The sequence below is a fragment of the Excalfactoria chinensis genome, chromosome 14 (genome assembly GCF_039878825.1).
Source record: "Excalfactoria chinensis isolate bCotChi1 chromosome 14, bCotChi1.hap2, whole genome shotgun sequence".
Lineage (NCBI taxonomy): Eukaryota > Metazoa > Chordata > Aves > Galliformes > Phasianidae > Excalfactoria > Excalfactoria chinensis.
The window spans coordinates 3234170-3258173 of NC_092838.1; the positions used below are offsets into that span (position 1 = coordinate 3234170).

The 24004-nt window shown below is 48.3% G+C and overlaps 1 protein-coding gene across 7 annotated transcripts in view; it reads left to right on the forward strand.

The window, feature by feature from the left end:
* The window catches only part of LMF1 (lipase maturation factor 1), a 175225-nt gene that overhangs the window by 127567 nt on the left and 23654 nt on the right, over positions 1-24004 (forward strand). For all 7 annotated transcript variants that reach the window (XM_072349084.1, XM_072349078.1, XM_072349077.1 and 4 more), the window contains 4 exons: positions 2475-2649; positions 5067-5220; positions 8436-8619; positions 15092-15204. In XM_072349084.1, coding sequence (XP_072205185.1) covers positions 2475-2649; positions 5067-5220; positions 8436-8619; positions 15092-15204 — 626 coding nt within the window. The remainder of the gene's footprint in view (positions 1-2474; positions 2650-5066; positions 5221-8435; positions 8620-15091; positions 15205-24004) is intronic.

Below are 24004 nucleotides of genomic sequence, written 5' to 3' on the forward strand. Positions count from 1 at the left end.
ACTGTCTCTTAGCAAAGGGTCTAATAAATCCAAACCATGCTGGTCTGTGTTGCAGTAGAGCCTCCTCATGTTATGTATGACAGAATCCTGATAACAAGTCTGGGGTAATCCCTAAAGCCTGTGGAGCTCCCATGGAGCCCTTGCTCCCCATGAATCCCAGAAGAGCTCTGTTCAGAAAGAGATGTCTTGCTGAAAGCCAAGCGTAGTGGGAAGGAATGTGCATAAAACACATTGCAGCCTTCATGGTATCCCAGAGTTCAGCCAAGGGCTCACCATTTGGGATGTAGCTTTTTGGTGTTCATTATGGGGTTTCGCATATGTTAAGAAGGCAGACTCAAAGGAGTGCTTTGCAGGGGAAGTTGGAAGTTTGTGATGGTCTTCAGCTCACCAGCAGTCATCTGGTGTTTCCCTTGAGTCTCCAGCTGCCTACAGTTCATAGAATCATAGAATTGTTTGAGTTGGAAAGGGACCTTTAAAGGTCATCTAGTCCAATTCCCAGTTGGGTCCAGTTCTCCTTGGGTCAGGTCATTGGGTCACCTCAGTGGGTTTCCTCTGCAGAGCATTCACATGTCCACAGTGCTCAGAATTCTCCATCACTTCACTGATGGGAGACTGAGGGCAGGCAGTGGTGATGCTGATTTGGCAGCAGCATGGTCCCTGCTGCTGGGCCATTGTTGTTCCTGCTGTCTTGAAAAGTCTTGACCACATGCACTAAAAATCATGGGTGAGCAGTTCACGGGAGGATAAAGCTCAGCTGTGTAATGGAGAAGCGCTCTTTAAATAGAGTAATTGTGGTACCAATCAGAGTTACAGCTTTCAGCCCAGCTGGAAGGTGGGAAGTCTTCATTAGTTGCTCTGAAGTCTGCAAAGTAAATGGCTTTATTACATCAGAACATTATTTTTCAGTATGTAATGCATGAAGTCAGTTTTATATCCTCATTTTTTGTGGATAAGATGATGGGACTTTCTTCTCTTTCTTATTTTCTTCCTTTTTGTTTTAATTTGTCTGAAGGGCAGCTAGTTAATTAGCAGAGCCAGGGCTAAATCCTATGTAATGTGACTAATGGGACAGGAATCCAAATCAGTCTCAAAACTGAAATAGCCCTAAGCAGTCATCAGCTGCTTTTCTTGTCTCTGTGTGTGGGTTCCTATACTCTGCCACATGCCAGCACCCTGCATTGCTTGCAGCGTGTTCCCACTTGATGGCAAGAGAGCGAGACCCTGGCAAGGAAGAGGGTTGGGCTGGTGGCTGTTGTGCTGGCAAGGCAAGGAGTTTTGGGTCAGCCAGTTCTCAGCATCCTTATGGGTCTGGCTGCTGCCTTTAGGAACTCAGTGGGGCAGGTAGGATGGAAGGAGGCTTTGTGGCATGTGGGGCATTGCAAGGAGCAAAAATCTCTGCACTGTGCTTGGAGAAATTGCTTTTGCATATGGAGACTTGTGTGCATGGTTTGCTTGCAATAGGAACTGGGTGCTGCAGAGGAGATACCAGCAATTGTTCTGTGTGCTCAGTGTATGGGACTGCAATTAAAGGCTCTGGGGGGGGAGGTTGGAGTGTACCTTGAGCAGAAGTTGGGCTGCATCTTCACTGCAGCTCATGGTTGGAAACGGCAAGGAAGTGACATCATGCAGCTGAGGGAAAGCTGCAAAATGAAGCCATATGCTGCGAAGATGTGATTCATGGCCAATGCCAAATGGGCTGTGCCCAACCATTACTGCCGTGCACTCATTAGGATTTGCAGGAGAACTCTGGTGCAAGAAGGTTCAGTCTGATTTTCAAGTCATTGTAATAGCAAGAAAAAGTGATGGGTGCCTACAAAAGGTCTTTTTTCCAATGTGCACAAATATTTACGGAGACTCCTCCAAAGGCTCACAGATTTTTCCACTTTCTCCTCCTTACACATGAAAACTCATAAATGAGCAGTAAAAGCTAAAATTAAAAATGCCTCTTTAAATATAGAAGCTTCTTCTTTTTTTTTTTTTAAGTTGCTCTTTAATTAGAAGGTCCAATATTTCCTCTTGAAGGGTTTCAGAACTGTTGATCTCATGGATACGTGGGCATCTTGGGGATGATGAATGAGCCCTTGTTGCTGTGTGGGGTTGGGAGCAGGAGGAGTTCTGCTTTCCTTAGTGCCAGGGCATGGTGTGGTGAGGCTTGTCTGGGTCACCTGTCCCAAAGCTGTGCAATGGGCAGGGGTCTTGTTGTGCTGCTTTCTCATTGCAGTACGCTTGCACTTGGGTTCCCCTGGTAGAGGAGCACTAGCTCAGCCCAGGGGCAGAGCTTTGGTTGCTGTTGTGTGTTTAGGGCTACCTAAACACCAGTGCTGGATGCAGGCTGGATGCAGGACCAGAACCAATCCAGGTGTTACCAGAGCTGTTTTTAAGGGAGTTACATTCAGCAAATCCCCAAAGAGGTGAGAGCTGTGGAGCATCTTCCAAACCCTTCAGCACAGTCTGCTTCCTTCTTTCCACTTTAGGTGCTGCTGATCATCAGTGGGAACCTGAGCTTCCTCAACTGGCTGACCATCGTGCCCAGCATCGCCTGCTTTGATGACCGCAGCCTGGCCTTCCTGTTCAGCTCTGGGCATGGAGGGGTGAAGGAGCGTGTGCTGCAGCTGCAGGGCAGCAGTAAGCAGCCCCCTGCAGGGCTCGGTGAGTTCTTCCTGGGGAGAGAAAAGTGGCAAAGACGTGTGAGGTGTTTTTATCTCAAAAGCTTTCTGTCCTGTTCTCTCTTTCTGGAACAGATGTGAGTGGGCAGGGTGAAAATTCTGCCCCCTAGATGGTTCTGTCTGGGATGTGAATATTGTTTGAGAGTTGCATTCCTGACAGATGTGTGCAAAGCCAGCAGCTGGGTTGTAAACCTCTGCCACGGTGGTGCCACTAGAGGGCATGTCCCAGAGCAGGTACAGTGTTGCCTGCATAAGGAGTGCAGCTGGGGTCCTGACTTTATGCCCACCAGCCAACATCAGACTCCAGCTTGAAATAAGCAATGCAGAATTGCACCATTTCACTTGTGGTCTATTTTATTATGACTATTTAAAGTCAAAGATGAAACATCCAGTGCAGTTTTGGTGCAAGGAGATCACAGTCATCAGAGCATAAGTAACTGAGCATGGGGCTGGACTTCCAGGAAGAGCAGAACTGGTTATTGATCTGCTGTGGGGCCAGCAGCTCCTTCACTAACTGAAAAGAGAGCTCAACATCCTGCTTGGAGAAGGAGAGCAGAGCAGCTGCTCTTGGCTGTGCCTATGGGGAAGGAATTGCCCCAAAGCATCCCAGATTCCCATGAAGTGGGGTGGAGGTGAACTCCTGTTCATAGCACGAACACAAGAAAGCAAATACAAGGGGGTTTGTAGCTTACCAACAGGGATTCATGTGGCTGTGATGCTTCCCTCTGGAGGGAGGTTTCAAACAGCCTGGTTCCAAGAGATGCATAAGCAGCGCTGGGGTATTTTTTCATGGGGCTGTGTAACAGATGTACAGTTTTATTTGTAGCATATATTTGTAAACCGCTTATAAGCGACAAATTGCCTGTAATATCAACAACAATCACAGATGCTCATTTTTAAACATGCTGAACATCTGTCAGAAGAGTGAAAAATGTCAACAAGACAAAGCATCTGTCTCTAGTCCTTTCCCCTGTACCAAGAAATGCAGCTTATTGGCCAGAGGCAGGGCTTCCCATAAGGCTGATACAGCTTCATGAAGCGTTCTGTGTCCTATATTACATATTTTGCTGGGATTGGATTGTAAATGGGTCCCTGTGCTGGAATTTAAAAAAGGGGAGGAAAAAAGAAGTTGGGGGGGGGGGATTTTAAAGTAGTAGGAATAAATATTCTGTGTGAATTTGGGTTTCTGCATGTTTTCCTGCTAGCAAAGCAGAGGCTGTTGAGCTGGCACCGATGGGCTGTGTGGCAAGAGGCGCAGAGGAGCTCTCACCCCTGGGTCACGAGAGCAGAAGACAGGAGGGTGTCCCACTTGTGACCTGGTTTAACAGGATCTGGCCACATCCTCGTGTATATTTCCCACTGGGAGCTTCAATTCCCACCACTAGTGCTTGGCTCCTGTCTGCTCATCCAGACCCTGTTGGCTCATGGCCTTTCCCAAGTCTTGCTCCATCCTCGCTGCATTCTCCTGTAGTAAGCCCTTTTCCTTCTGTGCCCACGTTGCTGTCACCCTGTAGGCACGGTGACAGTTGCAGCATCAGAACTGAGAAAGGCAGGATCCTGTGAGCCTTTTAGCTGCGGGAGGTGGAGGACAAGCAGTGCAAAGGGCCAAAAACTGATTTGTGGAGCTGGGTCACAGTTAAGGGGTTGTGTGGTGCTCTGGGGCTGAGCCTGATCCTTGCTTGCAGTTACAGAGTTCACTAAAGAGACCAAATGCTGCCCAAGAACCCCACAGTGGTGCAGAGTGAGGGGGGGCATCTTGGTGAGCTCCTTTCCAAATCCAGTGCTGTTCCAGAAATGTTCTCAGACTAAACAATTATTAATAGCTTCTGAGAGGGGTTCAAATAAACATCCCTCTCCTGCAGAGATAAGGGGAAAGCTGCGCGCTATTGCTTTGAGTCTGATCCGTTGGCTGTTAATGTTAAACAAATTAAAAGCAACCATAAACATTGGAGCCCTTCAGAGGTCACCGCTGCTTATTTGTCTGATTGCAGCAGGTTTCTCCTTTAACTCCAAATGCCACGTGAACGCAGCACAGCCAAACAGAGTGCAGCTCCTGCATTAATGGTAAGGGGTAGGGAACCACACAGGGAGGAGCTGGGTCTGGGTGAGGGCAGAGAAGGGAAGGCAGAAATGAGCCTGGGTGGTGGGAGCTGGATGTAGGAGGCGGTGCTGAGCAAGGTGTGGGTGCCAGCTGTGTTCTTTCCCCCCTTCCGAGGCAATGATTAATCTCACATTTTAGACATTTTTCTTTTTAGCCCTTTCTCAGACTATTTAGAGAAAGGCAGATCTCCTCAGCGATAGCAGCTGGCAGCAGCACCGGCTGTTTGCTCCTGGCTGCAGGGCAGGGTTGGCTGTGGGCAGCATTCACATCCCTCTGCTCTGTTCTCATGTCCCCTCCAGGATACCACATCCGCAGGGTGGTGAACATCTCCTTTGGGCTCCTGATCGCCTACCTCAGCGTGCCTGTCGTCATCAACCTGCTCAGCTCCAGACAGGTCATGAATACATCCTTCAACCCCCTCAGGATAGTCAACACCTACGGAGCTTTTGGAAGGTATTGCATTTTAATGGCACGTTGCAGAATCACAGAACCATAGGGGTTGGAAGGGATCTCTGGAGTCCATCCAGTCCTGCTTCTCCCTGAGGCAAGTTCCCCAGAGCAGGTTGCACAGGGACACATCCAGGTGGGTTTTGGATATCTCCAAAGAAGGGAACTCCACCATCTCCCTGGGCAGCTTGTTCCAGGGCTCTGCCACCCTCACAGTGAAGAAACTTGTCTTGGAGCTTCCTGTGTTCCAGTTTGTGCCCCTTGTCCTGTAGCTGGGCACCGCCAAAAAGAGCCTGGCCCCATCCTCTTGACTCCCACCCTTTAGATATTTAATAGAATCATTATGAAATTATTGGAAAAGGTCTCTAAGATCAAGTCCAACCCTCAACACATCCACACCATGCCGTGGCTCTTGCTTATGAGGCTGCTCCTCATATTACCGAGCATATGATGAGATCCCTCTCCTACCCAGACTGAACAGCCCTGGGGCTCTCAGCCCTTCCCCTTCATGAGCTGCTTCAGGCCTCCACCATCTCTGTAGACCTCTTGGTTCTCTCCAGTAGTTCCCTGTCTGCCTTGGACTGGGGAGCCCATCACTGGATGCAGTGCTCCAGATGTGGCCTCCCCAGGTGAGACAGAGGGGAGGAGCACCTCCCTCACCTGCTGGCCTCACTGTGCAATGTCCCTCAGGGTCCCATTAGCCTTCTTGGCCAGCAGGGCACACTATTGGCCAACAAGGTGACTGTGAGCCACCAGGACTCCCAGGTCCTTCTCCATTGAGCTGCTTTCCAGCAGGGTTGTACAGCTCTCCGCTGTCAGCAGCGTGAAGTGTGGTCCAATAGCCTTAAATCCAAACAGAAATCTTTCCAGTAGCCATAGACTTGGAATATCTGTTTATGAGAGAGAGAGAAAGACAAGAAGGAACAGGTTTCTTTCCCACTGAATTATAATTTGTTTTCTTTGAGCTACTTTTAGCGAGCTCATTATACTGATGGAGCAAATGTAGTAGAGGGATGAAAATATCCATATAAGAGAGTTCATCCAGTGGATACTCCTCACCATCACCAGCCCACTTTATTTATGGTGAACTTCTCTTCCCGTGCGCGTGTTCGCTGTCCCTCATGTAAATATTCACATAAGCTGTTGGGTAGCAGATTTAAGGCCAACAAAAGGAAGTGTTTTTTTTCCAACGAGTGACTTGGGGAATTCATTGCTACAGGAAACTGCGGAGACGAAAGTATAAATGGGCTCCAAAAAAAAAAAAGAGCAAGACAGAAAGACAGATGGAGAGGACAGGCCCAGCAGTCTGACTGCTGCTGTCAGCTCAGGAAATCCCACTGAGGGCTGTGAGGTGAGGCTGGGCAGGGGAAGCATCTTTACCTATATTAGTAACCTGAGTCTGGGTTTTGGGGCATGGGCTGGCAGGCTTAGGCAACCTGCAGTCCATGGTATGTGCTGTCCCTCGGCCTCTTCTTGATCAAAACACCTGTGAAAATGCTGAGAAACACCTTGTGCTTATGGAGAGCTAGCCAAAGGGGTTAGGCAGCCTTATCCTGAAAGCTTGCAGTTGTGGGGGATGCAGGGCAAAGAGCGCGGCAGCAAGGCAGAATGAGCAGAGTGGCTTATGTGCCACCACTGAGGTGACAACAGGGCCAGTTCTCTCTGCACACACCTTTGGGTTTGGCTGTGCTGCTGCCTCCCTTCCCCAGGGGCTGCTCCAGGTTGGTGGGCTGTGGGCAGGTCCTGCAGGAGGAGCAGCAGTAATCAGGCTTTAATTGGGCTTTTATGAGAGCATCAGGATGGGGAGGAGCAGGGCCCTCCTGCAGGACATCACATGGGTGGGTTGTTTTCTCCAGTGTTTTGAACAGCAGACGTTATAGAAAAAATAACAAACTCGAGGGGAAAAAACCACAAAAACCCATAATTAAAAATACAGGCACTACAAGGTGATGGAAAACACTGAAGTTTCTCCATTTTTTTGGGAGAGAGAAATAACCCCTGAACCTCTTTGAAGGCTGGAGTGATGAAGCTACGGGAGGCTGTTTTCTTTGGGTTGTTGTTCTTCTTCAGTCTATGGTTTCTGCTTCAGCAGTTACCAGAACCTAAAGAGCATGTGATGAAATGCTGCTGTAATATGTTTGTAATTCCAGCCTATGTAAACCAATAAAAAGAGGATTGCAGCTTATAATGAATATACGATTATGTGAAACTTGACATATTTTGAATCACACAGTAGGAACATACTTTTATTAGTAATTTGGTGTCCCTGATTTACAGCATGTTTCTAACCATTGGGCAGCTGGCCACGGCTCATAACTCAGCCCAGTGTATAATATGGAACTTGGCTGGAGAACCCAGAAATCTATTAAACGGAGGTAACAATTATAAGCTGAGATGCGCAGTGTTCTGTGGCTGTAGGCATCTATCGCTGGGAGGCGTCAAGGGAGAAGGTGGTGCCTGTGTGTTTCAGTTTTAGGGCTGAAGGAGGAAGGACCAAAGGGGTGAAAAATGAAAGTGGGTGTCAGGAGCTGCACAGTTTGGATAAGGGAGAGTCAATCAGCTCTGCTGTGTAGATGAGCGTCGCTGCCGGGTAATTGGAAACTACACAGTTGTGTTTTCATGTGGGCTTAGCATGGCCTGGATAGTTTGCCATCTGAACTGTGCTGCACCTTGCTGTGCAGAGAAAGTCAAGCCCAGCAGCAGAGGGAATGTGCATGACCTGCCATAAGGTTGGGTGCTTTTTAACACAGTTTCAAAATGTCTACTAGGTTTGGGAGGCTTTTTATTATTATTATTATCCTTTCTGTTTTCCTTGATTTGCAGCAGTTCAAACAGAACCTCCTCCTCTTGCTGAGGAATAGCTCTGTAAGATCTCTCTTGTGACCACTGTGGAAGTGAGGGCTCTGGGAGACCCTTCAGGTGCCCATGGTCAGGCTGGATGGGGCTGTGAGCGCTGATGGAGCTGTGGGTGTCCCTGCTCAGTGCAGGGAATGGGACCAGGCTGCCTTTAGAGGTCCTTTCCAACTGAAACTATCCGGTGATTCTATGTCAGAGAGAAAAGTTGGCCCAAGAAGAGAAAGAAGGTCATAGAATCACAGGATGAGAAAAGACCCATAAGATCACCAACTCCAATCACCACCACGTCCCTTAAACAGTGTCCCTAAGTGCCACATCTACCCTTGATTTGAGACAAATAACAGACCTGGTGTTGTGTTCTGCAGCATCACCAAGGAGAGAACTGAAGTCATCCTTCAGGGAACGTCCAGCCCAGACCCCAATGACCCCGCTGCTGTCTGGCAGGAGTTTGACTTCAAGTGCAAGCCTGGGGACCTATGGCGACGGCCATGCTTCATCTCACCCTACCACTACCGCCTGGACTGGCTGATGTGGTTCGCGGCCTTCCAGGTACGTGCACATCCTCTGGACCAGGGAAAGCAATCCATGTGAATTTACAACGTGTTTGGGGCAGGGGGTGGATATTTGAAGCCTCAGCTTAAGTTAATTATGTTTAAAAAAAAGTTGTATTCCTTAAGGATGTCTGCTGCTGGTGTAACGAAGCTCTTGGAAATGTTAAGTGAGGCTTCTTAATTGTTACTCAGCAATAACAAGAGTTTAAGAGATGGAGATAATGCCTGTCCCTGATGGCACAGTGAGCAGCCAGTGCTCTCTGTCCTGCATAGTGACGTGGCATCCTCACTGGCACCCACAGGCAGGTAATGGCTCTCCATCAAGGAAGAGAAGAGGGGGATTATTGTAAATTAATTTGTTAACATCCTACAGCCTTTTACATGCAAAATGGCATGACTATGTAACGTAAAATGGGTGTTACAAAGCTGGGGCTCACCGCAGCGGTGTGGGCAGCCCCATCTCTCCCTTTGTTTTCATGTCCCTTCCTGCCACTCTTCCTCTTGCTCTCCCCCTGCCCCAAACTTCACTGTTTTTTCTTTGTGGTATTTTCATTTAGGCGCCTTTTAGATTCCTCGGTGATGACATAACTATCGCTCTTTGGCTATGGGGTTTTTTTTTGTGCGCTGGAATTTCATTTAATCTGCATTAGGTATGGTTATCCCTCAGCAAGGAGACAGCAAAGGTTAAAGCTCTGGCCAGCAGTATTGCTCAGCACTAAATGACGATGCAGAAGTTGTAGCTGTTGGTTTAAAGCTTCTTGCTTTTCAGGAGGGCTCCACCATGGAATCACAGCATGGTTGGGTTAGAATGGACCTCACAGCCCCTCAGCCCAACCCCGTGCCATGGTCTGGATGCCCCCCACCAGATCAGAATGCCCAGGGCTGAAGGAGATCAAATAAGCACAAGGCACTGACACTGCAGCATCATGGCAAGTGCTGCTGTGCTGGTGCTGAGAGACATTGCCACACACCAGCCCTGTCTGTCAGCAGGCAGTGGCTGTTTGCTGAGTGACAGTGATGTATGGGGCAGCCTGGGGACGAGCAGGAAGCGGAAATAACGCAGCTTCATTTGCATCTTTATGATTATTTTTATAATGCACCAAGAGGTTCCCTGAAGTGCACCTATCAGCCTGGGGGCTGTTGGGGTGTGCACATGCAAAGGTGTCTGTCTGCACCGACTGATTAGCAGTAATTAGTGCTCGTGCACAGGAGGTGTGTGTCCCCCCTGTGTGCTGTCCCTTCCTGCTTTGAGGTTGCTACAAGGCCATGGATCCTTTCCATAGCAAGACATGGCTGTTCACATGGCCTCCCACTGCAGCTCGGTAAAGAATTTCCCCCTAACATCTGACCTAAATCTCCCCTCTTTTAGTTTAAAGCCATGCCCCCCCTGTCCTGTCATTATCTGCCCCTGTATGAAGTCACTCTTCTCCTGTTTATAAGTTCATTTCAAGTACTGGAAGGCTGCAGTGAGACCTCCATGGAGCCTCCAGGCTTGAACACCCTTGGATCCCCTTCTGTTCCAATAGGGGAGGTGCTGCAGCCTCTGAGCATCCTCCTGCCCTCCTCTGGATCCTTTCCACAGCTCTCCATGCCAGGGACCCCAGGACTAGACAAGGGCAGAGCAGAATCAGGGGACAGTCCTCTCCCTGCCCCACTGCCACCCCTCTGCTGATGCAGCCCAGAACTCTGTTGGCTGCCCCATTGCTCACTGCTCAGATCAAGTCTGGCAAGGTGATGAGAAGGATGAGGAACCAGAAGCCAAAAGCCCAGCAGAAGTTTGTGCAGCCGGGTGAGTTTCACAAAGCCCATACAGTAGTTTATGGAGTCCATAAAACCAAGTTCCTTCAGCCTCTGGATTAGGTTTAATTTGTTTTTAGAAGTTCTGGATTTTTTCACCCTGCTGTTTGCTGCCGTCACGGGGTTGGTGCTGGAGGCAGTTACTTAAGGACCTGCCATATCCCACTCTGACAGGCTGCAGGAAAGCCCAGGGAGTTTGGGGGGGGGGAAGATATTTACCATCCCTTTGTGCTGCTCCTGACAGGTTCCTCTTTGCACCTCATCACTGCTTGACATACGACACCATCCTCCTGCACAGCTCCCACCTTGGCTGTAGCTGCAGGATCAGTGCTGCCCTGCTCTGAGCTGCAATTAGCAGTTGGGTGCTAATTACCATAGTGCCTTGATTATAAGTAATGTAATGTGGTGTTATCTTCCAGGAGGCAATGTTTGTGATGCTAATTTTATTACTTAGATACAATGTGCCATTTACAATGGAGGAAGAGGTCTAAAAGCCCCCTGGTGGGGATGCAGGTCTGGGTCTGAGCAGATAGAAGTGGAGAGCCCCCTCCTAAGCCAAGCATCCTAATTTGGGAAGGATGCAGCTGATTGACATGGGTACAACAGAGGGACCTACAGAATCCTGGTCCCACAGCAACCATGAGAACAGCTCTGCATGCTCATGCAATGGCAAGTGCAATGGCAGCATCTGCTCCTGGTTGTTTTAGTGCACAGGTCCTTATTTTGCTAGAAAGAGATTGTTTAAGTGTTGTGTGCCCTCCAGCTGATGACGACGCTCCTGTAATTATCTGACTTACCACTTCTGGTGGGTGCTTGTAAGGGGCCCCATCTCCACAACCCCGAATGGAGCTGTGCTGTGCTACTAATACAGGCAACACTATGGGCAGATCTGCTGCATCCTACTGTGGGTTCAGCATCGGTCAGAATTAACAACCAGAAAACAAAATACTGCTCATAGTCCAGGGGCTTTGAGTTGGTCGCTTTTCCTGGTAGCAGGACGCCTTGGGCTTGGCAGAAGCGCCTTGTTTGGAGAACAAGATGTGTTCTTCACCATTGGGCAGCAGCAGAAAGCCTTCAGTGCTCTAAATAATGAAAAATCCAAGGGTTTCTTCTCTCCTTCCTGTGGCATGAAGGGTATTTCTTCTGTTTAGATTGTGTAAGCTCTCCATAGTGGGGTCTGCATCTGGCCAGTGCAGAAACATGCTTGTGCTGCTCATCAGATCATAACCAGTCGGAAAATAACAAGCCCAGCGCCATCTCAGTATTGTTTGTTAAAGCTTGTTCTGTTGTGTTATACCTTGAAGTGACTCCAGCAGTATCCGAGTGTCGGGACGGTCTGTGCAGAGGGGATGCAGCTAAAATTCAGATCACTTTGTTTCATGTATTTGTGAAGAAGCAAATTGGGAATTGTGTTACCTTGTGTTAATTGAGTGCGGGGCACGGGATCCCAGCGTGCTGTTCAGATTGCACGTCGCTGTGTCCTAATGGCCCTCTGAACTGGCACGCTCTGCTGCAGAATAACAGCAACTGTGGGGCACGTAGGAGAAAGGTGTGTTTGCCAGATGTGATGGGTAAGTTTATGGGCGCAACTCAGCTGACTCCCAAAGGGAGAACAGAAATGTGAGCAGCAGGACAGAGCTTGGTGCAGGACAGGGGAGCTGGGTCATCCAACCAGGAGGCTACAGGAAAACACTGCATGGCAGCAGTGTGCAGAAGGAGGTGTGTGCAGGGCAGTAAAACCCAAACCTCATGCTTAGCACACACAGCCTTTTACATTTCCTTTCTTTCGTCTCCTAAAAACACAGACCTCGATTCACTTCTATTTTCCATTGCCACATTCAGGTGGTTTTGGTCTATTTGTAGAATGTAGGAATTCTATTCTTTGTTTAACTGGGGTTGGTTGGCTTCCTTCAGGGATGCTTCCTTGAGCATCTTATGGGGTGCCTCTTGGTGGGGTTGGGGGAACTGCCCATTTAAATGATAGGGTGAGAACAGTACTAATGGTTTGTCTCTTTAGGGATCTCCTAGGATGAGGGGGAAGGTAACGGGAAGTGATGGAATCTGACCATGGGAGGTGGTGGAACGTGGTGTAGCCTTCAGCCTTCCTTGGTTAATCCTCTTGGGTAGCAGGATGGCAGCAGGCACTGAGATGGAGTTCTAGGAAAGCAAAGCCCTGTGTTGGTTATGCTGTTCTTTCTGTGGGATATGGTTCATTGCTCCAGCTGATAGCTCAGCTTCTCCATATAGTGACTACTGAGGTCACTCCTAAGCATCAGTGTAAGCAGAAATGTGAGTGTTGGGTGAAAACATCCCGGGTGGTGGTGGAGTCACTGCTTTGCATCCCCAAAATGAGTAGGCTGTGGTGCCAGAAATGCCCCTTACAACAGCATGGAAATGCAAACTCCCCCGCCATCCACCCGATGTGAGAACATGCAGAGCTCCCAACCATGCAAAATCATAATGCAGGGCTCCAGTGCCAAGTTTCCAGCTGTTTCCACATGTGCATCTCAGAGTTACCTCCTCCTGTACGCCTGTGCCAGGACTGAGATTCAATAAAATGCCACGCTAATCCACAGTCCTTTTCCATTAAATGACCAATTAAACCTGGAGGAAAAGGGTTGTTCTTATTATTATTTCAGTTGGGAACATGTTCCCCGTAGCGCTGTGTGGTTTTTTAATGTGTTTTTTGTGATTATTTTATTCTCTTGTACATTATCTCTGCAGAATTTTGTTGCTACTGCTGCTGCAGTGTTGGTGATTGGGCTTAAAGTCCTGTCGAGTTATTAAATACATCTGTATGCAAATGAATGCATTCAAGGTGAAAATTCTGTGTTTATACACTGGTAAAATGTGAAGATGGAGAGGCTGGATGATAGAAATCATGACACAGAAGTTGGAGAATAGAAGTGGTTGCTAAGTATGGGTGCAGTACAGTGATGGGGAGGCTGCAGCAATGTACAGATGGGGGAAGGGAGCAAATCCGGTTCCAATAATGTGTTCTGCCTAAAGCCTGGTTCAGGGAGCTGCTCTTCTTATGCCTTTGTTTGGGTTGAAGCTGCTCTTCTTATGCCTTTGTTTGGGTTGATGCTGGTGTTGTGTGCTAGTCCCGGTGTCAGTGTTCCTGTCCCAACAACAGTAGGGAGCTGCTTGGGGTGGGGGTGTGCTTTGCCTTTGGCTTTTCCACCTAAAACAGGCAGGGATGCTGTAGGATTTCCACTGACAAAGATCCAAAATCAAAAGATGGACCCACCATGCACACCTTAGTGTCGTGTATTTAATGCTTTCGGTGGTTCAAGCCTTGACTCTCTTCTGTTTTTACTCAGTGCCAGGTGAGTCTTTCCCATCCTAAATATCACAGATAGGTACAGCAGTTCAGCACGCAGGATCTGCTCCCAGCAGAGCCGCAAAGAGGAACTATCACCTCTGTGATGCTGCTCTGGATGGAGCTCAAATCACCTGGGCTCCTTCTTTCCCCCCTTCACCATCATATCGCTTTACAGGGTAATGAGTTAAGCAGCACAGACATGAGCACAGCCCTGCTCCCACTGCTCCCAGCATCGCACCGTATCCAGGCCGTGGTGCCGGGGGAGCCGCGCCGGGTGGAAATTTCTCACCGCAGACCTTGCTGGGGCCAGACATGCTGTAAATTTTACAAGGAAAACACTTTACAAACCAGAAGTCCGACTCTCGTGTGCATGGAGCCACTAATTAACAGTTTGGAGGCCCGGCAAACCATGGAGTCCATTCTGCCATTGCTGAGCCCTGTGGGTTTGCAGCAGGCTCTGAAGAGTTGAGGTGCTCCATACGGCTTTGGTTTCTCACCCACAGGTTCCTTGTAGCACTGCTAGTAGGAAACTTTCTACAAAGCTGTAGGCTGAAATATCTGAGGCTTTCCTCTTAGCTTGTGATGAGCGCAGGTCAGAAACCCTGTGAGGTAGCACTGCAGCTTGATGGAGCTTCCCTCCAGAATTTGGGGCTTTGCATCTCCTTTCTCTCTCCTCTGTTTCCTGTAGCAACGGAAATAACAAACTCTGCCATTCTAAAAGATTTGCTGAGTAACTTTGCATTGATGGTCTGCATTAGTCACGGTCTCGCAGGTACAGATGCTGGGTTTAGCTTTCCCACAGTGTCCCCTACTGCTTGCATTAAAAAATCCAGTTAGGTGCACGTTAAAAAACTGCATATGAGGCACTGAAAGTCACCAGAAGGGGAAATGCTTTTTATGGAGCCTCACCAAGAATTTCTGCGGGGGGTGAGATGCTCTCATTCATGGAGGGAGGTAAATATGGAATCAAAATTGGCAGCTCAACGGGGGGGTGCAGCATTCTAGGGCTGATATATTCGGTTTCAGTGGTAGCAGGATAAAAGGACATGGCACAGATGTTGGAAGTAGACGGGTAGCGGAGAATCCAGGAATAGAGAATTCACTTCCTTCTGTTATTTGTCTGATAACAAAGCAAGGAAAGCGACGTGTTTTAAAGTGATGGATGAATTCTCAGCGTGTCTCAGCCTTGAGGTTTTGGAGTCTGCATGATCTGATCGTGCAGCACCAGCAAATCTCTCATTTGCCATTGCACCGATTATACTCCCTGCCCAGAGATCACACAGACATGTTTAATTGTAATTGAAGCTCAGAGGTGCCTAACATCTGTATTTCATCCTTTTTCTTCCAGACCTATGAGCAGAATGAGTGGATCATCCACCTGGCAGGCAAGCTGCTGGCCCAGGAAGAAGAGGCCTTGTCCCTGATGGCAACGAACCCATTTGCAGGCAAGGATCCCCCACGGTAAGTGCTTGGGGCAAGCTTGTTGATAGAAAACACCTGGGCCATGCATTCAGCATGAGTGCTCCAACTGGAAAGAAGGTTGGAGCAAGGTGGGGGTTGGTCTCCCAGTAACCAGAGATAAGATGAACAGTGATAGCCTCAAGTTGTGCTGGGGCATTTCGGGTTGGATATCAGAAGAAATTTCTTCTCTGAAAGAGCAGTTGGGCATTGGAACAGGCTGCCCAGGGAGGTGGTTGAGTCACCATCCCTGTTGGTTGATTGCTCTTTGTATTTGATGCCACGCGGGTGGTATTTAATAGGGCAATTTTAATAACAGGTCTCCATGGAGATTTGGTGCTCAGCACCGTGATGGGGGACAGGAGATGTGGGGCTGGCCCTTTTCCAGCGCCCAGCACTGCTTCTCTTGGACATGGATCCTACCTACCACGGTGGTTTCCTGCCCCACAGCCTCAGATTTTTTGCCATGATCTCTTTGCAAGGTCAGATGAAAAATACCCTTTCCAGCAGCCCATTGGGATACTTCAAAGATGAAACAGTCCTGCAAGAAGAATTGTTTTTGTTGACACTTGTCTTGGAATTGTTTGCGTTTTCAGTGACAAAGCAAACATCAGCAAGTGCAAAGCACAGATGAAAACCCCAAGGTTTTCTACAAAAGGCAGTTTTTCACAAAAAGTGTCTGTTTTGTTGATGAAGTTATTTTTAGCTGAAAAAATATTTTAAGGGAATTTTGGATCAACTCGAGTAATAGTATGCTCATGCTCATGTTTTCCATTTGGGGCTTTTAAGATGCATTGCAAACAGGGATTAAGGTTCCCAGCACCATGTGAAGTGAGCTTCCTTTATGAAACAGAGCTGGGCTTTTCAGCTTTAAAGCTGTGTGTCCCCCAGATCTTCTATGGGGAGGCTGCTTTTCTAATTTAGATATTAAGAATTTCTTTCCACCTTTTACTAAAGTGCTTTCTTTGGATATGGCATTCAATAGATGTTGAGATTGTATGTATGTATGTATACATAAAGACCACAACCAACAGATACACAGCTTGGAACACCAGTGAGTGTCCCACCATTGGATCTGAGGATCTCTTATAAACACATTTCTGAGGTTTCCCAGGCAGCCAGAATGGTCTCATGCAGCACCAGTGCCCCATCAGAGCATTGCTGCAGGCTGATGGTGACGCTCTTCCTCCAAAGACAGGAGCTGAGACTGCTGTAAGAGCAGTTACTTGGGATTTTGTATGGATTCCCTTTTCAGAGCCCAATTTCTCAGTGCAGCCCTCCCTGCATGCTGGCATTCCCCTAAATCTGGCTCTGTTGTCCAGGTTTGCCATCGGTTTGTGCCACGGCTCCTTGGGCTGTGGGTTATGCACACAAATAACTACATCCTGGCTGCAGCCCAGGAGATTTCTTGAGGACACTGTGATAACTGCTGCTCCAAAAGGCGTGCTGGGAGACACCAGCATGTCCCTTGCCATGGATGGATACAGCTTTAATAGTGTTTATGGAAGGATCTTAGCTCTGCTTGGCTGGGAGAGGGCTGCACTGGGACCTGCAGGACTCCTTTGGGGAGCATTTGGGGGATCGTGGTGGGGTACAAAGTGCTGGAGATCTGTGTGGTGCTGCCCTTGTGTCAGAGCCCCCAGTTGGAGCTGGGTGTCCCCTGGTGCCAGCAGCCAGACATGGGCACCAGCTGGTGGCAGCTGGTGGTGAGCAGAGCTCGGCAGTGACAGAAGCTCTCCATAATCCCAGAGCTGTTTATTGCCCAGGGCCAGCAGTGCTGCTCCCGTTCCTCACTGTGGCTGGAACTACAAACATCACAGCAGCTCAGAAATCCAATGTGCATCACATCTTTCAGGGCTTTGCCACAAAGGGCTGCGTCTCTTTTGTATGTTCTGGCATCAGTGGTGATAAAAAAACACATAAAAACCTTATAAATTTTTACTGTGCTCTGTGACAGGTGAGGAAATTGTATTTTCAGGCATTTAAAATGAAAACAAAGCAAATCTTTCTCTTTGTTAGCATTTATAGGATAGTGACTGCCCAGCATACAAGGGGCACGGGCAGGTCAGTGGTGACAGAGCAGCATGATGCTGTGTGCTGCACACAGTGCTCTATATCTCAGCAAACAGGGCTTTGATTCATGCAGTACTTTGCTCTAACCAATGCTCAGACTCTGTTTTCACTCCTTAGCAGCTAGTTTATAGTAGGAAAAGATCAGGATCCAGCGCTGGTTTTATGTGTCAGCTGCCTTTGCTCTGGCATTACTTTTGCTTTAAAAGCTTTTCATGGGCCGAGTGTATTTTTGGGTGGCTTGAAATAAAAATAACAATTTACAAATGCTCCTTTTGGCCCAGCCTGGAGTCCAGCACACCACTTAACCCTGCTTGCTGCTCACGTTTCTGGTTTGAGTGGGCCAACCCCAATACCTGTGCTGGCATCCCTGCGTTGTACCCAGGTGCAATGGGAAGGTGTGAGGATGTGAGTTAGTCACTGGTAGTTATTTATGCTTCTTCCATTGTTGTTTGCTGCTCGCATTTCCCCTGCATATGGAAAACTGATTGTTTGCTTCTTTTTCTTTAAGTTTTTTATGCCCCATCCCAATTCTGCTGAGTTTACACTTCTGGCTTTCACGGCTGGTGCTCTCACAGCAGCTCTGGCAGCCCCTTCTGCTCCTGCAATTCGTTCTGCTCAGGCTGGGCTCCCTCCCTGCCTTGCTGGGGCTTCATTCCTGCATTTCAGAAATGCCATTTCCCTGCTGGATTTTAGGCTCACTGAAGCGGGTCCCTCCTGCACCCCCATCCACCCAGATGAAACTGTGGATATAATGGGGAACAATGCGGTGTGAGAACAGTTGGAGAGCAGGACAGACTCTTTAGCAGGGTCTGTTGTGACAGGACAAAGGGAAGTGGTCTCAAAATAAAAGAGGGGAGATTTGGATTGAATATAAGGAAGAAGTTCTTTATGCCAAGGGTGGTGAGGAATGGCACAGGGTGCCCAGAGAGGTGGTGGTGCCCCATCCCTGCAGACACCCACGGTCAGGCTGGATGGGGCTCTGAGCACTGATGGAGCTGTGAGTGTCCCTGCTCAGTGCAGGGAGTGGGACCTGATGGCCCTTAGAGGTCCTTTCCAATTCAAACCATTCTGTGGTTCTATAAGCAAAGCATCTGGTCTGTGACCCTTAAGGATCCTCCCAGCCCAAGCTATTCAATTATTTTTTAATTTCAGCTCCTTAGCTGTATTGAGATGAGCACTGGATGTGCAGAACCTCAGTGCCAGCAGCCGCTAATTGCCTTTTTGGTGCTGTAATTTCATTTGAATTGCAAGCAACAACCTTAAATTTGATCCTTGATGGCAACACTTGGGAAGAAGAGAGAATTCCAGAGCTCTTGTGCTATGGTAGGATCCAAAGCTGCCCTGGATGGCGTGGAGCTGTCACTTTAAACCTTAATGCTGCTCATGCCCACCTCCAGCCATCGCCACTCCACTCCCTTCAGTAGCTGCTGCTTTCCTCCTTGTCCCCCCTCCACTCTAAGGGGAATTTTGAGACTTAATTATTTTCATTCCCTGCTAGACTAAATAATTAGGGGAAGGGACTGTTTTCCATAAGAACATTATGCTCCATACTCCACGGAGTTTATTCTGTTAATGGAAACTCTACACCTTAAATAGCCAAGGGACTTTCAAAATGAGTTAATGCCTTCGAAATGAAATTTCTGAGACCAAAGTTTGTAGGTTTCTTTACAACTCTAGAAATTATAGTATTTTTTCAAGTGTGATAAACTTAAAATGAGAAACAGGTGACTGATTAAAAATGAGGGCATTGTTGAGCTCGCGGCCTAGCTGAGTGTGAAGCTTTACTTCAAGCAAAGTGATGTTTGTGGAATGTAGATTTACAAAATATGATTGTGCAGCGGATAGTTCATAAAACACCCGCCGTCATAAATCTGAATGGTGGGGCTTTGGCTGAGAAATTAATAAGTGTTTAACGCACCGTCATGGAAACAGCCTGCAACAACGAAAGAAAACAAAAACGAGGCTTTGCCTACAGGGGGAGAAGAAAAATATCCATTTTAGTTTTGACCTGAAGTGTTCAGTGTCTCTGATATTAAATCATGTTCACTTAAGGACTTTTATTCCAATTATAGTCGCACTCTGTTGGAAGAGCCCCGGTCGCAGCGGTGTTATTTATGGTGGCAGTGCTTCCAATTTGATGCTACCTGACTGGGAAGGGCTGTGCCCTAAAATATCTATTTACAGCCCTGAAGAGCACAGAAGAGAATCAGAAATCTATGCAAAGCAGCAGCTGCTCCCTTGGGTGCAAGAAAAGAGACCGCCTCAGAGCCCTGGGGAGAGGATGGCGTGGGAGGAGGAAGGCTCCAGGCTCAGCCCTGGGGTGGCTGGGTTGGATTTAGGAACACTATGGAAGCGGTGGTGCTTTTTTTAGGGTAAAAGACCAAAAAGTGTTTGTTTGTTTTTAAATAGGACAAACAAACAGAAGCTCAACCCAACAGGGGCAACAGTCATCCTGCAACTAATGAGAGTGGTGCGAAAGGAAGGGAGGAAATGGAGGATTAAGGCAAAGTATGCGTTGTAGGTGTCTTCTGCAGGGAAAAGATGGTTTTTGTGTGTTTCCCACTGAAAAGCTGTTTGCCAGCCATGAGACCTGTCCTGGGAAGTGATGTTAGTTCTCAGGGAGTGAAAAAGTCCCAACATGTTCTTTTGGCTTTCTCGTTGGGTTTTACTGCAGCTCCCTGTACATGGGGACAACATTAACAGAGCCACCTCCATGGTGGGGACTGGTCTTCTCCATCCCCTGCACCTGCAGAGACCATGTGCTGGCTCTGCCCCTGCCCAGGGGAAGAAACCCAGGCAGTGCCAAAGCCTGGTGGATACCCACATTCCTTTCCCACCAGGTTTGCTTTGTTATCAATGGACAAAAAGCCTCTAAGAATCATAGAACAGAGTCACAGAAACATTAATGTTGGAAGAGACCTCTGAGATCATCAGATCCAACCATTAACCCATCCCCACCATGCCCACCAAAGCATGTCCCTATCACATCACATTCTGACTTATCAGATGGAGGCAAACCAAGACATTTTGCCCTCTCCCAAGAGTTGTGAGGATGAGATGCTCCAGCTCAAGGGCCAGACCTTTCAGGAGCCTCAGAGAAAGAGAAGTCAGTGACATGGAAAAACAACCCATAAAACTGCCCTTATGCCGTGAGCGGTTCGTGGGCTGAGCTGAATTTATGATCGCTGCTGCTCATGGGGCTAGAGCGAGCAGGAGAGCCAGGGATGAAGGCTCTGCTGCTTTAATGAATTTGTACTTTCCACTGCCACTTGCTCACTGATTTACAATGGAGTGGGGAACCTCGAGATAAAAAAACCCAACACATCGAAAGGACGCCTCGTGTTTTGGTTTCTTTCTTCCCTCTCCCACCCCAGTTTGCCCTGTCAGGCCATTAATTCTAACAGAAAACACCGGCTCTGGTTTTTTCCCTCGAACCCCTCAGCTGTTGCAGGGAGACAGCTGCACCCTCTGGAACTAATTACAGCTGTCTGGGAGATTTAGCCCTCCCTCGCAACAACTCCAATATTGCTGCTAATTTTTAACACGTACAGTTGGAAGATGTCATAATAGGCTGATATATGATCGAATCTTGAAAGTGCTACAGCGCAGCTGCTACCGGGCATCTGCTGGGATGAATATATTGATTTAAAAAATAATGCAAAGTATTTTTAGCCTCTCTGCCCTTCCTAGGACTGAAGCCCTGCCTGGTGTGGGCAGTGATGGAGGGCACGTGCTCAGCCAGGAGGCAGTGGCACAGGGACATGTGTGGCTGCTTCGCTTCTGCAGTGGAGCTGGCAATGGGATGCTCTTGTCCCTTGTCTTGCATCCCACTGTTGTTGTCATAGCAGAGTGGGTTTTCTGTCTCCTGGGGGAGGAGTGTCTGGTTTGCTTTATTTTGACCGTATCACGCCTCTCATGGGATGATTTTGCTCTGGTGTCTCCTATTGGACCTCACCTGGGCTCAGCTGGATGCCTCCTCCGCGTGGCTGCAGCCATTGCTTCCCAGCAGGTCAGAGAGAGCTCCAGTTGCATTCACTTGGTAAATCCTGGGAAAGTGCTTGCAGCGAGGAACGGCCTCCCTGACCTTCCTGACTGCCTCTGAAACATGAGCATTGCTCATCCCTCTGGTATGAGCAGAGGGCATCAGTCTCCTTTTAACAAATATGAAATCAAGCAGCTTCCTCATAACCTTCTTCAAGATGTTTACCTCAAGCAGCAAGCTTCTGCATACTGGCACTGTTCTGCACTCAGAGGAGCCCCAAGGACCTTTGGATTCCTTCCACTACCCCAAAGGTCTTTGCATGAGCCCCGAAGTTGCAAAAAAAAAGCCAACAGAAAAAAAAAAAAGAACGATTTTTTTTGTATGACAAACTGCAACCCATAGCAGTTCCTCGCTCTGTGTGCATGGTGCTTGTATGGCTTGCAGCTGTGCAGGTCACCAGGTGATGTATGCAAACTGCAAGCCTTGACTTGGTGGGTCCATGTTGTTCTTACTCCCTGCATAGGGAGGAGGGAACATGGAGATTGCAAACTGAGACTCTGGAAATGAGGCACCCAGGTAGCTTATAAATAGTGGGGTAGCTTGTAAACTCTATGAGCCCTGAAACGAGGGGCTCCAGTGAGTATTAAATGCTGCAGTTTTTCCATCAGTGAGCCTCAGGAGGCAAGACTGATGATGGTTACAAGCTTTCTGTGTTTCTCCCCTATCCCCAGGAAGGCATAGGGAGGATGGGCAGCAGATGCTCTGCCTTGATGTCTTGGTGTTTTGTGCTTAGAGGTATTTCTGCTGCAGTTCCTCAGCTTTCACAGGCTTTGAACAGCTCAGGATGCACTGTGTATCCTGACACAGGTGGGATATGGTGGGACAAAGGGGCTGTGTGGTTTGGGACTGGGGGCTCATGGGGACCTCTCAGGTTTGTTTGGACTCTGAACATAAGGGCTGGAAATATGCTCAGATAGAAAGGCAAACTTTCTGCCACAAAAATGCAGCTTCAGTTGTGTGTGGTTGCTTTAATGCTCACACGGTTCTAGTTTTACATGCCGATCCCTTTGATAGCAAACATTTTAATAGACAGAGAACATATGGGAAAAATCATACCAAATCAGATGATAGATATTGCTTAATTTGAGCAGGCAAACCCATTCAGGAGGGGCAAGGAGATTTTCATTCCAGAAGGGTCCTGGGTGGACCTTGGTGTAAGGCAAGGTACTGTGGGGTCCAAGCAGTACTGGAGCATCTGAGCTCTGACCTTGGCACTCAGACAAAGCCCCCAGTCTTCCACACTCTGCATCCCCAGCAAGAAAAAGGGAACGTCATTGCCTCTATTTGATGCTATTTGCCAGGTTTCTGAGAGGAGCTGTCTGAGTGGTTTGCTTCCTGGAATGATGTTGATAGCCCAGGATTAGAGCAGCTGCTTTTGCCCCTCTCTAGGCAGCCAGTGATGGTAGAATGAAGGCTTGGGGATGGTAGATGTGTTTTGTGAATTCAAGCAAGCAACCAAACATCACAGCTGTTAAACCTCCTATCTGTCTCAGACAAGAGCCTGCAGGCTAACTGAACCTGCGTAAACCTTCCTGCTCTAATTATTAACAGGAAATTTTGTGCTCCTGAGAAGCAAACACTGTGGGAGTAACACTTCAGCCTCCATTTGACTTTCAGCAGCCTCAGAAAAAAAAGGTGTAAAAACAGCCATAGCAGACACAGAGTGGGCAGCTGCAGGTGACCTACAGGTGCCATGGGGCACACCTTCACCTCCCTCATCCCTTGTCACCCAGCCCCTGTCAGTTGTTAGGTGAGGGCTGTCTCTATGCAGCTCCAGATGCGCCGCTCTGGGCTACTTTGGGTCACTCCTTTTTGCCTACAAGAGGGTGAAACTTGGAGGTGTTTGCTCTGCTTTTGGCACAGCCAGGGGACGATCCATCAGCAGCAAGTGGTGAACAGCTGCATGCTAATGTGTTTTGTTAGCAGAATCTTTTCTGTATTGCTCATCTGGGTGCCAATCAAGGCGTAAATTGAGATGTCAAGATGTGATTACAGCAGACCTTTTAATTGGGCTGTAGTTTTATCAGCTGTCTGCAATCTCTCCTGCTTCCCACGTGAGTGCGTTACACAGGTGAGTGCTAATGGCCAATGTACAGGAGTCGTCCCTAATTATTATAGCAGTAGGAGCTGACTTTATGGCGTCCCGAGGTGCAGCCCAGGAGCGAGCAGCTGTGCAAGTGCAGTGCCCTGCTCAGTAGCAGGGTTTGTATTTTAGTAGTGAAGCAAAGCAGGTTTAAATGAGCACTGACATGACTTTGACATTTTTATATTGTGGGTTATTTTATGAACTTATCCAGTGAATGCGGCGATGCACTCTGCAAACAGGGACCCCAATGCTGAAGGACTGGGGTGTTACTCCTTCCCTTGTCAGCATGCCCTACATCAAGCGGGACACGGCTCCCGCACCAAGCGGCATGGTTAGCCTCCAAACGTGTTTCGCGAGGCTGATGAATGCTTCTTTCTGCACTGCTTTAAAATCTCCTTTTCTGTCAACTCCCAGGGCGACCAGAAAACAGATGCGCTCAGAGCCCTGCTAATAAGCAGTGGAGCAGAGGGAACAGCCATTCACTGGGGCAGAGGGACATGGGGATGGGGGGGGGGGGTGTACCCACAGGTGTCCCAGCAGTAATACTGCATAGGTGCTTTCAGGAAAGAAAAAGGAATGGTATTGGTGTTTCATTATTGTTA